At 40.1% G+C, this 15493-nt stretch overlaps 1 protein-coding gene across 1 annotated transcript in view; it reads right to left on the bottom strand.

The window, feature by feature from the left end:
• Window positions 1-15493, bottom strand: part of LOC311232985 (kin of IRRE-like protein 3) — a gene marked incomplete at its 3' end in the record, with an annotated part of 534465 nt that overhangs the window by 76853 nt on the left and 442119 nt on the right. Inside the window, exon 6 of the mRNA XM_084319831.1 lies at window positions 4722-4827. Within this exon, the coding sequence (XP_084175957.1) occupies window positions 4722-4827 (106 nt within the window). The remainder of the gene's footprint in view (window positions 1-4721; window positions 4828-15493) is intronic.

Genomic DNA, 15493 nt, shown 5'->3' with positions numbered 1-15493 from the left:
ACACAGTTTTTTTTAAACCAGCTTAAGTGCCTACCCTACCCCTAACAGCCCACATCAGTAAGATACATATGTTGCTGTTGTGTTGTGTGTGTGTGTGTGTGTGTGTGTGTGTGTGTGTGTGTGTGTGTGTGTGTGTGTGTGTGTGGTGTGTGTGTGTGTGTGTGTGTGGTGTGTGTGTGTGTGTGTGTGTGTGTGTGTGTGTGTGTGTGTGTGTGTGTGTGTGTGTGTGTGTTGTGTGTGCATGTGTGTGTGTGTGTGTGTGTGTGTGTGTGTGTGTGTGGTGTGTGTGCGTGCGTGCGTGCGTGTGTGTGTGTGTGTGTGCGATTGTTATAGTTACATGTAGATGCAAAAGTATTGGGACAGTGATGTCAAATTGCCTGGTGATCACGTTTGTATTTCAAATCAAAGGACAACTATGAGGTCCATTCATTCGTTCATTAATTCGTTCATTCAAACCTTTATTAAAATCTGTGCAACAACCAGGAGGGAATTGTCATAACAACTAAATTGGGGGATGGGAGAAAAAGTTAAAACAAAGTTTTTGTATCATTGACATTGACCTCATTCAGAATATAGAGAATATAATTATAGAGAAAACAAAAGATAAAAGAAAATAACAATTTGTCAAACAATTACACACTGAAATGGAGTGGTTTGTGATAATGGTACTAAGCTGTCCAAAAGTATACATTTTGGGGTGAATTGAAGATTGTGTGTACAGAGCACAAACTCGAAAAGTCGACTTTCCAAATTCAGAACAGGCTCGGGGGATCTGAAGTATAAGCCAGAAATTTGAACGAGTTAGATAGGGTCCACATTTCCAGTCCAGCACGGTTGTGAATATGCTAGTTTTCCAACAAGTGCTTTACAGATGAAAATATACCAACATTTCTAGTCTCTTGGGCAGAGAAGACTAAGCTACCTTATCATAAAGGATGAAATGATGAGTACCATAACCATCACCCGTAATAAACCTGAGGGACGGAATGATATACCAAGTCTAAGGGCCTAAAGCCTCTGACGTAGTGGTTCTCAAAGTGGGACACCCAGGGGTCTTTGACAGGGTTACAGGGGGTCCCCTGAGAAATGGGAAATTTTAAGTTTAAGTTTAATTTCACTAAAATGTTATGATTAGAAGGGAGATAATGTATAAGAACGACTAATCTGATGATAGGTTTCACTCTCCCCTCTGTTATCTCCTCTGTTATGGCATTTGACAAGCTCATGCTCATTCTCCTCTTATTTGTATTATTCTTATTTTTATACTTTGTGCTGTAAAATCCAAACCGAAATGACTACACAACATACATTTTAGTACATAATCTGAATGACTATTCTGATCATATGTTTCACTCTCTCCACACCTACAGTACAGAGAGGACAAAATCACATCTAACAACAAATATCATCTCAGATGGAACCTATCTGGACCCTGGAACAGAATCCTATCAAATGGGGGTCCCTGACCTATTACGTGTCTATTTGAGGGTCCTTGACACAAAAAGGTTTGAGAACCACTGGTCACAACATGGGAACGGAAAGTCTGCAGTCCTTTGCCTTTCATTGTCCCAGCGTGCCGGATCTGTGATCCACCAATCTCCTTTGATCAGCCCACTTGCTGAGACATATTTGATTCAACACCAGTAGGCGAACACTAGGTATTTGAGTGGCGCATGGACATGCCTATGTGGATGTATGCTGAGGTCCACTATCTCACTTCACTTTAAGTCCAATCCGTGTATGGTGGAACCAGAAGCCTATATCTATAAATTACATCCCCATAATCCAAAACTGAAAACCGCTTCGACAATCATCTTTCCACTAATCATAGGAATCATAATCATAATCATCTGTTTCTGTTCAACAAGTCCATTTCCTTTGCTGCAATTTACTGATAAGATCATCTGTAATGCATTTCGTATCAGGCCAGATGCCAAGATGTTTATATTATGTAACTCTCTCAATGTAAGAGAGTTAACGTCCAGAATGCTTTTTTGTTGTACTATATATTGTATATATTGTGGCAGATATCACCCCCCCCCCCTCGCATGGATATGTGAATGACGGGAGATATTATTGCCACGGAAGGAGTAGAAACAATTAGGTAGCTGATTAGTACTGATAGAACACACCTGTGCATCATTAGTTCACCCACATCTCACGTGCACACACCCCAGACACTACAAATACACTAGGTTAGTCAGCGGTGAGTTGAGTGGAGTTGAGGTTGGAGTTGTGACATAGAGAGAGAGAGATTGAGATATTCAGAGTTTTGTAAGGTGAGAGGTAGTGAGAGGAGAGGTGAAGGCGAGAAGGTGTTCATTGTGTACTGGACCCTAGACTGGCTGAGAACATTGTGTACTGACCCTAGACCGGACAACTAGTCTGAGTTTTGAACAATCCCTTCTTTTGTACGAGAGCCTGTTTTGTGTTTTGACCATCGAACTGTATTACGACCATTCTCTTTCGAACTGAATTCTGCCCATAATCAATAAATATTCTTATTGATTGATATTGCATTTGTGTGGACATTCGAATTTGTTTGTTTTTGAACCGTGGCGAGTCTGAACACCACCAGGCTCGTCACAATATGTATAAGAAAAATGCAATTCATGCATGGGGTTCCGTGGGCCCAAGCATTACATCCACATCCTTTTCACTTATTAGAGACACGACAACCTCGAGAGGGTTTGTCTCAGATTTGTACACACTATTGATCAAATCCACATTTAAGAACGTAACATTAGATATAATCTGGCGAGGGGAAATCCCGGAATTAGACCCTGAGTTAGACTGGGATGATATTTGGACTAATGTCACATTGGCTTCCCGCAATCCTAATCCCCAGCGAATACATTTTAATTATATTCGTAGGACGTATCTCACACCTAGGAGGTTGTGCGCTATGGGGTTGGTGGCCAACTCTCGATGCACTCTGTCCTTTGTGGTGTCTGTGGTAACACAATTTTATTTTTATGTTCTGTTTTATTGTTTTGGTTATTTCCATTGTCGTTATTGTTGTTGTTGTTGTTATTATGTCCTGTGAAGTCCTGCTTATTGTTGTTATTACTGTATTGTGCTGTCTTGTTTCATGTCAAATAAAAATAAAATAAATTTAAAAAATATATATATGTTTGTTAAGTTACCCAGTCAGCAAGTATTAAAATGACTGTCAAGTGACTATCAGGTGTTCTATATTGCTATTCTGTATGTCACTCAAACATCATCTTCAGAATGTATTTATATTAGGGGTTCTGAACAGTATTTTCTTTTCAAAATAGTTTTACATCTGTCTCTTGTGAACAAAGCTGAAACCAGATCAACAGGTCAAAAGTATTTTAATTGTACTTACTGGGATTGTATGTGCATAGTGGACTCCCCCATCAAAATACTCATGTGTATGGTGGACTCTCCCATGATGTGAGCACAGTATGGGATATGTGGAGAAAATCACCCTACCATCACCATATAAGAGAATACAGAGAGGGCAATTTCAGCGATTATTTCCTGTCCAATGTAACTATCAAGAGAGAAATTGGACAGGAAATTGCACCTCTACATTTAGTCATGGAAGGGTGAAGATTTATATATATATATAGTATATAGCGTAGTACAGTATGTGTTTGTGTGTGTGTGTGTGTGTGTGTGTGTGTATGTATGTATGTATGTATGTATGTATGTATGTATGTATGTATGTATGTATGTATGTATGTATGTATGTATGTATGTATGTATGTATGTATGTATGTATGTATGTATGTATGTATGTATGTATGTATGTTGTATGTATGTATGTATGTATGTATGTATGTATGTATGTATGTATGTATGTATGTATGTATGTATGTATGTATATGTATAATACACATGTAATGTATTTTACAGCTATAAAATGCAATTAAATTCAGGTTTAGCAGGTTGTCCTTTAATTGAGCTAATTTATTTGGAAGCAAAAGATTCCTCGACTACCGTTGGTTTTCACCCTTCTTGTTTACTTTCAGATTGAGGATTGGACCTTTAATTCTTGCATCTTTGCAAATGGGCACTTGGCAACAGTAGCCTCGGGGTCACAGTCAAGTGTCATTCAGACAGACTTCATTAAAAACTGTCAGGGTTCCACACCATCACAATGTGACAGCCATGTGGGCCGACGATAGTTTCCAAAGTGAATAAACATCCCTGTGACAAACGTGATGCCGTTATGCCTTCAGTGGTGGAGATACTGTATTAAGTGACACTGCATGGTTGCCTCCGCCATTGGTGTGTGAATGGGTGAATGTGAGGCATAAGCTGTAAAGCCCTTTGGATAAAAGCACTATATAAATGCAGTCCATTTACCATTTACAAGAAGCAGAAGAAGAAGCAGAAGAAGAAGAAGAAGAAGAAGAAGAAGAAGAAGAAGAAGAAGAAGAAGAAGAAGAAGAAGAAGAAGAAGAAGAAGAAGAAGAAGAAGAAGAAGAAGAAGAAGAAGAAGAAGAAGAAGAAATAGAAGAAGAAGAAGAAGAAGAAGAAGAAGAAGAAGAAGAGAAGAAGAAGAAAGAAGAAGAAGAAGAAGAAGAAGAAGAAGAAGAAGAAGAAGAAGAAGAAGAAGAAGAGAAGAAGAAGAAGAAGAAGAAGAAGAAGAAGAAGAAGAAGAAGAAGAAGAAGAAGAAGACACATTATTATCCATATACAATACACAAAAACAATAATGATAATGTGAGAAGAGTGAAGCAGCTGACCTGTATAAGAGGATGGGTGGGTTGGCCTTGGCAGAACAGTGGAACTTCACCAGATTCCCTTCCAGAATGGGTTGCGGCTCTACGGTGAGGTTGACCAGGGGCAGATCTAGACAGAAGAGGACAATGTAGAATAATCATTATTTCTCTAATTGAGTGTGTGTGTAACATAATTTATCAGGGTCATTAAAGGGATATTTCACAGATGTTTTTACCTAAATCCTATCATTTAGTTATGAGGACATAATAATCTGACATAAAACTTACCAATGTGTACTATGTCTTGAGAACTCAGCCACATCTATATATATAGATAGATATACCTCATGCTCAATCCGCCTAGCTCAGAACCAGAATACATCTGTCCCCCTCTGGAGTGGCACTTAGACCTGCTAGTCTCTAGGGCTAGTGGTAATGTTCCTGACCATATATGTGCACATGGGGATCTTTGTATTTTGTTTAAATTATACTTCACACAAGATTCTGCACAGTAGCTATTCTTTATAAGTCAATAGGTTTGTAATTTTTGTTTATACCATATATCAACAGACCATTTTTCTTTATACATGAGAAACATCTATTGAATATCACATACTAATCAGTTCTGGAAAATGAATGATGAAATACAATAAGGATTTGAACTCATTAGCCCAAGAATGATAATGCAAAATGTCACAATGAAATATATCTTTAGTAAGTCTCTGATCAGACATCTTCACAAGTCTATTCCAAAGCCGAAGCATTTGCCATTATGTCTGATGTTTGGAGGTTCCCATCCCATATCTCCACTAATGGCCAAAACTGAAGTAGGTTTATGGACTCCCAAAAAGGATCAATAGCTCTGTGATCCAGTGTTGCACCTTAAATAGTGTGTGTGTGTGTGTGTGTGTGTGTGTGTGTGTGTGTGTGTGTGTGTGTGTGTGTGTGTGTGTGTGTGTGTGTGTGTGTGTGTGTGTGTGTGTGTGTGTGTGTGTGTGTATGTATGTATGTATGTATGTATGTATGTATGTATGTATGTATGTATGTATGTATGTATGTATGTATGTATGTATGTATGTATGTATGTATGTATGTATGTATGTATGTATGTATGTATGTATGTATGTATGTATAATACACATGTCATGTATTTTACAGCTATAAAATGCAATTAAATTCAGGTTTAGCAGGTTGTCCTTTAATTGAGCTAATTTATTTATTTTTTGTATAATACACATTTTACAGCTATAACATTCTATTCAATTTCAGGTTTAGCAGCTTGTCAGTCCTTGTATCAAGAGCTCAGTGAATTGATTTGAAAATAATCAATTCCGCTACCATTGGTTTTCAGTGCTGGGGCACCCTTCTTGTTTACTTTCAGATTGAGGATTGGACCTTTAATTCTTGCATCTTTGCAAATGGGCACTTGGCAACAGTAGCCTCTGGGGTCACAGTCAAGTGTCATTCAGACAGACTTCATTAAAAACTGTCAGGTTTCCACACCATCACAATGTGACAGCCACGTGGGCCGACAATAGTTTCCAAAGTGAATAAACATCCCTGTGACAAGCGTGATGCCGTTATGCCTTCAGTGGTGGAGATACTGTATTAAGTGACACTGCATGGTGTCACTCAAACCTGCTCAAATACTTACTGTGAAATAATTAAACAAAGCAAGTAACGCCCGTGGCAAAATTACATTTTGCACACTCTTTAACAAACCGTGTATTTAGGTTTGATTATGAATAATATATACAGGTTTGATTGGAATTCTGACTCACTTGCTGAGAGAGAGAGAGAGAGAGAGAGAGAGAGAGAGAGAGAGAGAGAGAGAGAGAGAGAGAGAGAGAGAGAGAGAGAGAGAGAGAGAGAGAGAGAGAGAGAGACAAAATAAATGTGTCAGATTAATGCATCTGTCAATTGGTGCTCTACTGGGCAATTAAAAGAAAACTGCTCAGCATGGAGGTTGGACTTTACAATAAAAGGCTGTATTATGTATAGCATTCACTTTGGGCACAGCTACAGTAATGCAGCCCCACAGTGGTGGATAAATGGGCTTGAATAGTGCATTATCAAACATTCTCCCACTCCACTCTGTTAAAGTTAGAGGTTATGTATGATTGCAAGTAACTGAGTAACTGTCTAACTGTGTCTAACTGATTCCACAAGAGGGCGCTATAGGCGGAGCTGTTAATGCTGCCGCCAGGTATAGAGGTATAAAAGGAGATGTCGACTCCCCCTCTGTCTCTTCCACCATCGCTCTCATAAGAGAAGGATGTCTCATGTACTGCTGTGTACCAATGTGAAATAAACCACGCCGTTTAATGGCTAAAGATAGAAACCATGCCTCATGCCTCATGCCCCATAGCCGACTCTGTCAACACACTCTTTCCACAGGAAAGTACTGACGTGCTTTACATGCGGTTAGGGGCCCTTCTCTGGCACTTCCAAAAGTAGAGCTGTGATTTATCTTCAAAAGACCAAAGATGTTTGATTACAGTAACACCTCTCCAGCCTGCTTGTGATTTATCAACAACGGTTTTGTCTCAAGTGCTTCCTGGGATGAAATAAGAGTTGCCTCCTAACTGTTTGGGAGAGAGATTAAGGAAATCGATGTACAGGTATATGTGTGGCTTTGTGCATTGTTTTCCACCAATACATCTTCGCAAATAGAGCAGTTAAAAAAAGGTCCCAGTGCACCTGCTACTTCAGACTGGATTCCACCACATGCAATGATAATAGCTTTAACAAATTAATTAGAGTGATGCATTTGAAATATATTCTGTAGTCCCTTTAAAGCAGCTGTGGGAAACTATTAACCTTTTCCCACTGAATAAAAAGGTACAATTTACCTCAAGCACTGGAAACTTCGACACTGTTAATTATATCAACCTCATACTGTACACGGCACGTACACACACTTAAAGGGGGAACTTCACCAAAAGCCAATGCTGGTTTATTTTGCACATAATCTCACACACATCCAGATTTCTTTGTACAGTTATAGTTATTGAGAGTAAATTATTTTTAATATGGGTTGAATCATTGTGTTGTGTTAATTACAGCTCCATGAAATTATGTAAATTTGAACAAAAATAGCAATACTTTGTGTTATAGGGACTGCTACCTTATTATTTTATGGAGCTGTAATTACCACAACACAAGGAATCAATGTCCTCGATTACATCACTGGTGGCCATATTCAAACTAATTTACTCTCATTAACTGTCAAACTAAATTATTGACATGCAAAATAGTTTTTGGACGTGTGTGAGATGTGCAAAAGCTTAGTTTTTTGGTGAAGTGCCCATTTGAATTGAAGGACATTCTGTATATCAATAAGAAAGTGAGAAACTTATTTTATCAGTGAAGCTATGCATCATACAAACTGAATGGTTCATGTCTTCTACATCTTCCCTTCTTTACTCCTGTAGTTTGGTTTGAATAAGCAATATAATTATGCAATTGACAGCTGTGTTGTGATTGGAGGATCAATAAAAGAGGGCAGGGTTTGAGATAGGTCAATAGCAATAATTCAGTTTCAGCACAGTACATACTGACTATATTGTACAACACAAACACATGTTGCATTCAGCACATACTGTATATTTATGAAAAATTCATTCTGCCATTACATGCGGGTCATGGTCAGAGACAGAAGTGCAAGGTTTGAAGTCTAGCTATGCAGAAGTGGTTTGAAAGGGTCTCTGTGTTTCAGGAGATCTTGGAGAGTCCCAGCTGGATTCTGTCTCTGTTCAGAATACAACTTCTGCTAGAAGGAACCCCCCCCCCCCCATCCCCCCAGGCTTTCTGGAGGGATTTACAGTTCACTGTCACTGCTCAAGTCAAGCTGCTGCTCTCCGTTGACAGAATAGATACTGCCAGGGCTATTCTCAACTCTCAAATTATAAATGTGAAATGACCATTGAGTGATATTGAATCAGGAATGACTTCTGCTAAAACATTATAGTGTTGTGGTATACATTGTAACTCATCCAATTACATTTAGACAGTTATGACCTTTTATGCTCATTATTCATCATTGTATTCATACTGTGATTGGCTAAACCCCTCAGTTGCCATTTCGCCATGATGGATTGGCATGTAATTTGGTAGACGTGCATTAAATAGAGGTTGGGATACGGCTGCCCAGTTTCAAACTGATCACGCCAACCCACTTTGAGTTATGCGCTTTAAGGTGATAGGCCTACCAACCAAACTTCATGATCAATAGGCCTTCTTTCTTGAGGATGGTATGGCTGCAGCCTGGCAGAACTGCACTCTAAACTGCTGGCAGGTCTCAGGGCAGAACCCTTACATTGACCCAGTGGTGTCCAAACTGCGGGGCACGCCCCCCTTGAAAAAAAGGTTGTTCCCTCATACAGTTCCACGGTTGTTCCTACTAGTCAAGTGGGCTGCTGTGCTGGCACAACGCCAACACTGTGTGAAGAGAAGTGTTTCCAATTACCTAAGGGGAGCCTGACTAAAAAGGTTTGGGAACCACTGCCTTCACCCCACTGGAGACTTCACCTCTAACCCTAACCTAATAGAGATTATACTGGTTGCTGGTTGCAGTTATTTTCAAAATATGCAGAAAATTCAACATGGCAGATTTCTGTGGCCTATTTGTAGAGCGAGGGTAGCTGGATATGTTTGATTATACCAACAATTGTGCTGACACAATGGTGTGCAAGACAGGGCTTTTATTTGAATATGTAATACTGCCAGCCACCATGTACCTAAATTGGGGATTGATTGACAAGTCTGACAAATTACCAAACCCTATTACTGTGCCAAACTGCATGTATCTAGCGTGTATGAGCTCAGGATATTCAGAAACGGTGAAATAAATAAACAGGTGAAAAAGGGTATAAGCCTTTGGGGCTTGAAACGGTAATAAACCATGAGAAAAATAATAGTGTTTCAGCGCTACAGGCCTCATGGGCATGGAACAGCAACGCTACAGCACTCTCTCACCTCCGGCACGGTTACTGATGGAACCACAACAAGCAGGCTGCCGTCTCACATGGGAAGAATATTTACATTTTTGCACCCCGGTTAGCATGGCATTTGCATCAGCCATTTTTCACAAAAGATTTGACAGCCGTCTTTACAAAATCGTAAAGAAAAGGGAGATAAAAGGCAGAGATAGCGTAATGTTTTGTTTTTTTACTGGCTTTTCATCAGTAGGGTGCACAGGAATGGAAGCCGGGTCAATATTGTCTATTTCTATTACCAGTGCTTTGTACAAAGATGCCTTTAGGGAGGGAATCTATATGTTATGTCTCTGGTGGCATTTGGCAAGAAATGTTTGGAACAATTTCACCATGGACATTGGACAACAGCAAAATAAATGACAGCAACAAACAAAGAGTCTACATTTTTAAAGCTCTCAGTATTGTTAACAACTATACCTTACTGCCCCCCCCTGCCCAAAAAAGGGAAAAAAGAGAAGAAGGAAAAAGAAAGAAAACGAAACAAAGGAAAATTATAGATGGAAATGTCTGTGTAGTTGCAGATGTATTTAGTGATTAAAGGGACATATTTCAGTTTATTTTCAACAATTTATAGGTCTTTGATGTCCCCTAAAATTTCAATTTTATTTAGTTGAAAAAGAAAACACTCAGATGATGCATTCTAGCAGCATCTATACCTGTCTGTTTCAGTTATGTTCTCAACAGGCTGTTTCTGTGCCTGTAACAAGCATCTAGCAGGGTGCCTGAACCTGTCATGGTCCCAGCCAGGGACCCTACCTGATCAATATGAACAGCGGTTTTCTGCCGCTCTCTCTGGTGGCCGAACGCAGCAGCAACTCCAGATACTGAACCGCCTAGGTTTGCTGGATAATATCAATACAATGATTAATGCTGTGTTTCCTCTATTCATGTTGTGTTTCCCCATTTTAGCTTGTGTTTAAAAGGTTTATCTTTTCACATGTTTCCTTTAATGGTTCATCTCTTTTACATATGTTTTCAGTAAGTGTTAATACCTTCACATATGTTTCCTTTAAGGGTTTGTCTCTTTACATATGTTTTCTATAGGTGTTAATTTCTTTACATATGTTTCCTTTAAGGGTTGTTCCTTTACATATGTTTTCCATTTAGATAATCCCTTTACACATGCCTTTATTTTTTATGTGAGTTTTCTTTTGCTAATGCTTTGTGTTCACCAGTCTTGGCCATGCCTGGTCTTAAACCAGCTGGCGCTCATTAGCAATCACGGGCAGTATTTGTACCTTCCCGTTTTCCGGCATTTACAGTTCGTTTTTGTTTGCTACCGTTTGTAACGTATCATTGTTGCTTGCAAACTTCTAAGTAAAAGCCCTTCATTTCATTCCGTCGTCTCTGCCTTTACTCTCTCTGCTCGTGTCCTGCACTTGGGGTCTCCTCACCTATTCCCACACCGAACCCTCACAGAACCTGTACCGAAGAACAACATTCAGATCAAACTTTCAAACTAGACGTTACAGATCAAATATGACTCAAGATCCAGCAATAGCATATCAATCACACCAACACAGCAATAGTGCAGTGGTGGCTAGATTGGTCTATATGATCTCCCTCAAACTCTAATGTAAACAATGTGAGACCAAACTTTTATTTTGCAAAGGTTCTGTGAGGTAGGAAATGTATTCAGTTTGTAGATTACAGGACTGAGAAAACTCAGTTACCTTTTTGGTAAACATGTGAATAAACAAAAGCGAGTTGCTTACAAGGAAAACTCTGTTGAATACTTTTAAGTTATCATCATAAAGTCAAGAGACTATTATGATATAATATAGAAAAACAGCACTTTACTTCAATTTAAAAGGTGACCAAATATGATTATATAATATACTGTAGTATAATGTCACACATATTCAAAGTTTTGTTTGGAAAACTTACTTGAAGCAAGTGACAAAACAAAGACAATCGCCACAATCCTGTTGAAACCAGATTCATCACCTTGTTCTTTGTTTCCGTATGCAATTGGTATTATCTCAAACCCCACCCTCTTTCCTGATCATCCAACCGTTGTGACAACTGCAGTACTAGCTAACATTAACCATTTCATGTGTTCCAAAGCATGGCTTACCTGCCAACATTTACCTTTCTTCCAGATTTCTCCCTTACTGTAAATCAATCACTAAGGGGTGACTCTGAACACGATACTACTATGCCAGGCCTGCTGCCTTTAATCCTCCCTTTTTGCTCTTTATGAGAAAGGAAATGTAATGTGACTAAGCTGCTAAGTCTGCATGTTTGTGTGTGTATGTGTGTGTGTATGTGTGTGTGTGCGTACAGTACAGTATCCTCACCAAGCCGCCTGCATCAGCTGCTGCCTCGTTAATATGCTATAGATTTATATGGAATTCATTCATCTATTCATTAGTCTATTCCACTATAGCAGCGGTTCTCAAACTACGGGTCGCGACCCAAAGTGGGGTCACAGGGAGGTGATAGTCGGGTCGTGCATTGGCAACTAAAAAACAACTCAGATCGAGTTTTCCACCCGGCAGCTGTGTGTATTTGCCATGTCTCGCCCCTTCATCAACGGAGGCTGACACACAGTATTCCAATACACATCTCACTACATCCTGCGCAGGTATAATCGCGGGAGGGGGCCAGGGGTCTGGTCTTTTGTGTGTAACCTGGACTCGCAATGTATAGGTTCGTTGTCAGAAGCGGTACCGGTTGGTCGCGATGAAATGGGCTCTGCGCATAACCAGCTGCTATACCACACTGAAGTGAGGTAGCTATCTCGAGGCAGAGTATTAAATCACCTTTTTTAACTCAGAGAAGAAGCGCGGATTTTCCTTGCAGACAAAAACAACCCATTGGCAGAGAAATGTGCTGATAATGATCTGGATTACGAAACTCTGTTAGTGACACTCCACGATAATCAGCGGAGATTTGGGGGTATTTACTCTGCTTGATGGCTTTTTGTAGGAAAAGGATGTTGCAAATGTTTTTTTAAGCGCATCATCTGTAGCCACTAGAAGGGCACATTGAAACATTTTGGAGAGAGAGCGCGGACAATTTGGACAACTGGATCAAAGATCCGTTCATTACGCATGAGGCAGCAGGCCTCCCACTGTCTGAGAAGGAAGCGCTCAATGATCTTTCGTGTGACAAGCTACTGAAAGTCAAGTTCACTGGACAGGCACTCACAAAATTCTGGATATCAGTCCGGAATGAGTACCCAGTGTTGTGTAATGCTGCGCTGAGAAAGCTTGTCCCCTTCGCATCAACATACCTCTGTGAGGCCAGAGTAGAAGCGCATCGCCACCAAAGCGCACATGAGCGCATTTTCTTTTCATTGGCTAAATATTCCTAGTTTTATAAATGTGTATACAGAAACAATTCCGTTGGTTTTGTTGATAATATTAATTCATTTAATTGATAACATAGTGTTTTTTCTAATAAATATGCATGATCAAGTTCAACAATGTGTGCTTTTATTTTGATATTCCTTATTTCCAGGTTGAAATTACACGATACATTAAGTGTGGGGTCGCCAAAACAATTCCTAAATAAAATGGGGTTGTGGTATAAAAAAGTTTGAGAAGCCCTGAATTATAGCTACTGTATATCTGTGCACTTGGGTTTAGTTCTTATTTAGTCATTTGCAGTGTGTGTGTGTAATGCTCACGGTGCCTCGTTGAGTCATGACTATAAATGTTAAACGTAATTGATACAAATATTGTCATATTTATTATTATTATTATAAGTATTTAATTCCGAGGATGTCTGTAGAATCAACGTGAACGCAATCACCCAAATGAAGCCCTTAAGAACACAGTGCACACCAGTCTGTCTGACTTACGACTGTTTTTTCAAATTCATAAATTCTGTTCATAGCTACGAACAAATCTCTGAAAACAAACCGTTCGATCATGCCAAAAGTCTTGTAAGTCAAGTTACAAAGAAATGTCCATTCGAGCATGCGGTCCATTCTGTCTTACTGTATGTTTACTGCTTGATACACTACAGGGCCAGGCTGTACGACTATCTTAGGGTGGACTAAGAACACTAGGTGGAACTAAGTATAACTTGCACTACTGCCCTATTTGTTGCCTGTCGATTGCCACCTCAGCCGACCATTCAGCGGTTCTCGAGTTACATGCCGATAATATGAGGCGTGCACCATTGTACACGGCAGGGTCAGATTACCATCCCTGACTCCCGAGGCTCTAGCTCCGCCAATCATTTGGCGATATCGAAAATGCTTGGACAGGGTTATAGCCAATGAGTGTGGCTTTCCGAAGTGAATCGTGGATCTAGGTGAAAAGTCACGAGCGAAAACCGGAAGAGAAAAAAACACAGAAGGAATTGAAGTCAATGAGGAAATGGAAACCTGGAGAGCTTTTTTTTGGTACACAGTTTACCAAAATCGCTCCTAATCACTCATTTCTGAACGGATCTTTATGGAATTTGGACATGTACTACATAAGACTTCCGGCTATGGACCCAGGATGTTTGTATATACTATTTCTGGATATTGCAACTACTACAGAAAAACGTGAGTAACAAGTTTTTCTACAACTCAAGTTCAGACCTATTGTTGTGAAGGGCCAGATTAAACTGAGAATCTACCTTTATTGTTTGATATACTTTGTATATTATTTATATATATACACGGAATATCCCTTTACCTGCGTTTAAACCAGAGTAATATTCGCTCTCCTATTGGACAGCGCCCCCAGGCGCCAGCGCGCAAGCCCCCAACGGCAAGTTCAAAGACAACTGCAGGCATGTCAGAACATGCCCGGAGTCAGCGTAGTAATACCAGACAAGGACTGAGGTTGGGACTAGATATTCACTTAAGTATAAATACGGCGGCAGGTGCGAACAGTAGCTGTTCATCAAGTTCGGTAAAACAGTGAAGTGAGCAACCTTGCGTCTAAACAGAGCATTGAGAACCGCGTGCGAATAGAATGGCAAAAGTGTCAGAGTTTAATGAAGTAACGTTGAGTTCGACTTAATCTAATGTGAAGTAAATAGTCGTTCATTTATTGTATATCGTGCGGCCACAGTTCTTTCGTGTGTAGTATTACCCAGCGGTTCGTCGTGTCTTTAGCTAGTGTACTTAACCAGGCTGTGTGGCCTAAATACGTCGCCCACACCCGAGGAGTCCTAGGCGGAGAACCGTTGGACATGTACACAGGATAATCGGCGTCAGCGATTGCAGAACCATTCCTGGTTGGATTATATTGATTTGGAACGTGGTACCCGGAGAAGAGCATCGTTGATTTCCACTATCGTTTGGGATTCAACCTCGTGAGGATTACAACTCGGGTCGGCCTCGTGGACGGGGCTGGCTAGCTGTCATCAATGCTGTCGAGCATCTGGATTACAATTATTACTTTGCTGCTGATCAAGGGAGTTTACAAGGGCCGACTCCTGTACCTGGAGTCTCTTTATTCCTCATTGAATCAGACGGAGTACCCGAACATTCCTCTACCCTCCAGGCCTTACACCCCCGGAGGGAACCCATTGTCTCCAGTCGGTACCAGTGTTGCCCTATATAGTTGCTACTATACGACAGGTGGTGTCAACTTAGACCCATCGTAGGATTCCTGCTATTCTTAGTGACTCATGCTCTTGACTGACTTTACGTATATTCTTCGCCATACAAGCGCGACCCTAATTCTCATTCTGTAACCTAACGTTGCCTAATAATAATAAATTACCCTCAAATACTATTTCTTTGTCAATGCCGTATTCTTGTGGGTGTTCACCATCTATATTTGATGTACTGTCTGGCCAGTAATTAAAGTACTTAACTAGCAGTGGTTTAATCTATCACAATCTTTA

Source organism: Notolepis coatsorum, assembly GCF_963971535.1.
Source record: "Notolepis coatsorum genome assembly, chromosome: 8".
Classification (NCBI taxonomy): Eukaryota; Metazoa; Chordata; class Actinopteri; order Aulopiformes; family Paralepididae; genus Notolepis; species Notolepis coatsorum.
This window is presented reverse-complemented; position numbering and strand designations above follow the sequence as displayed.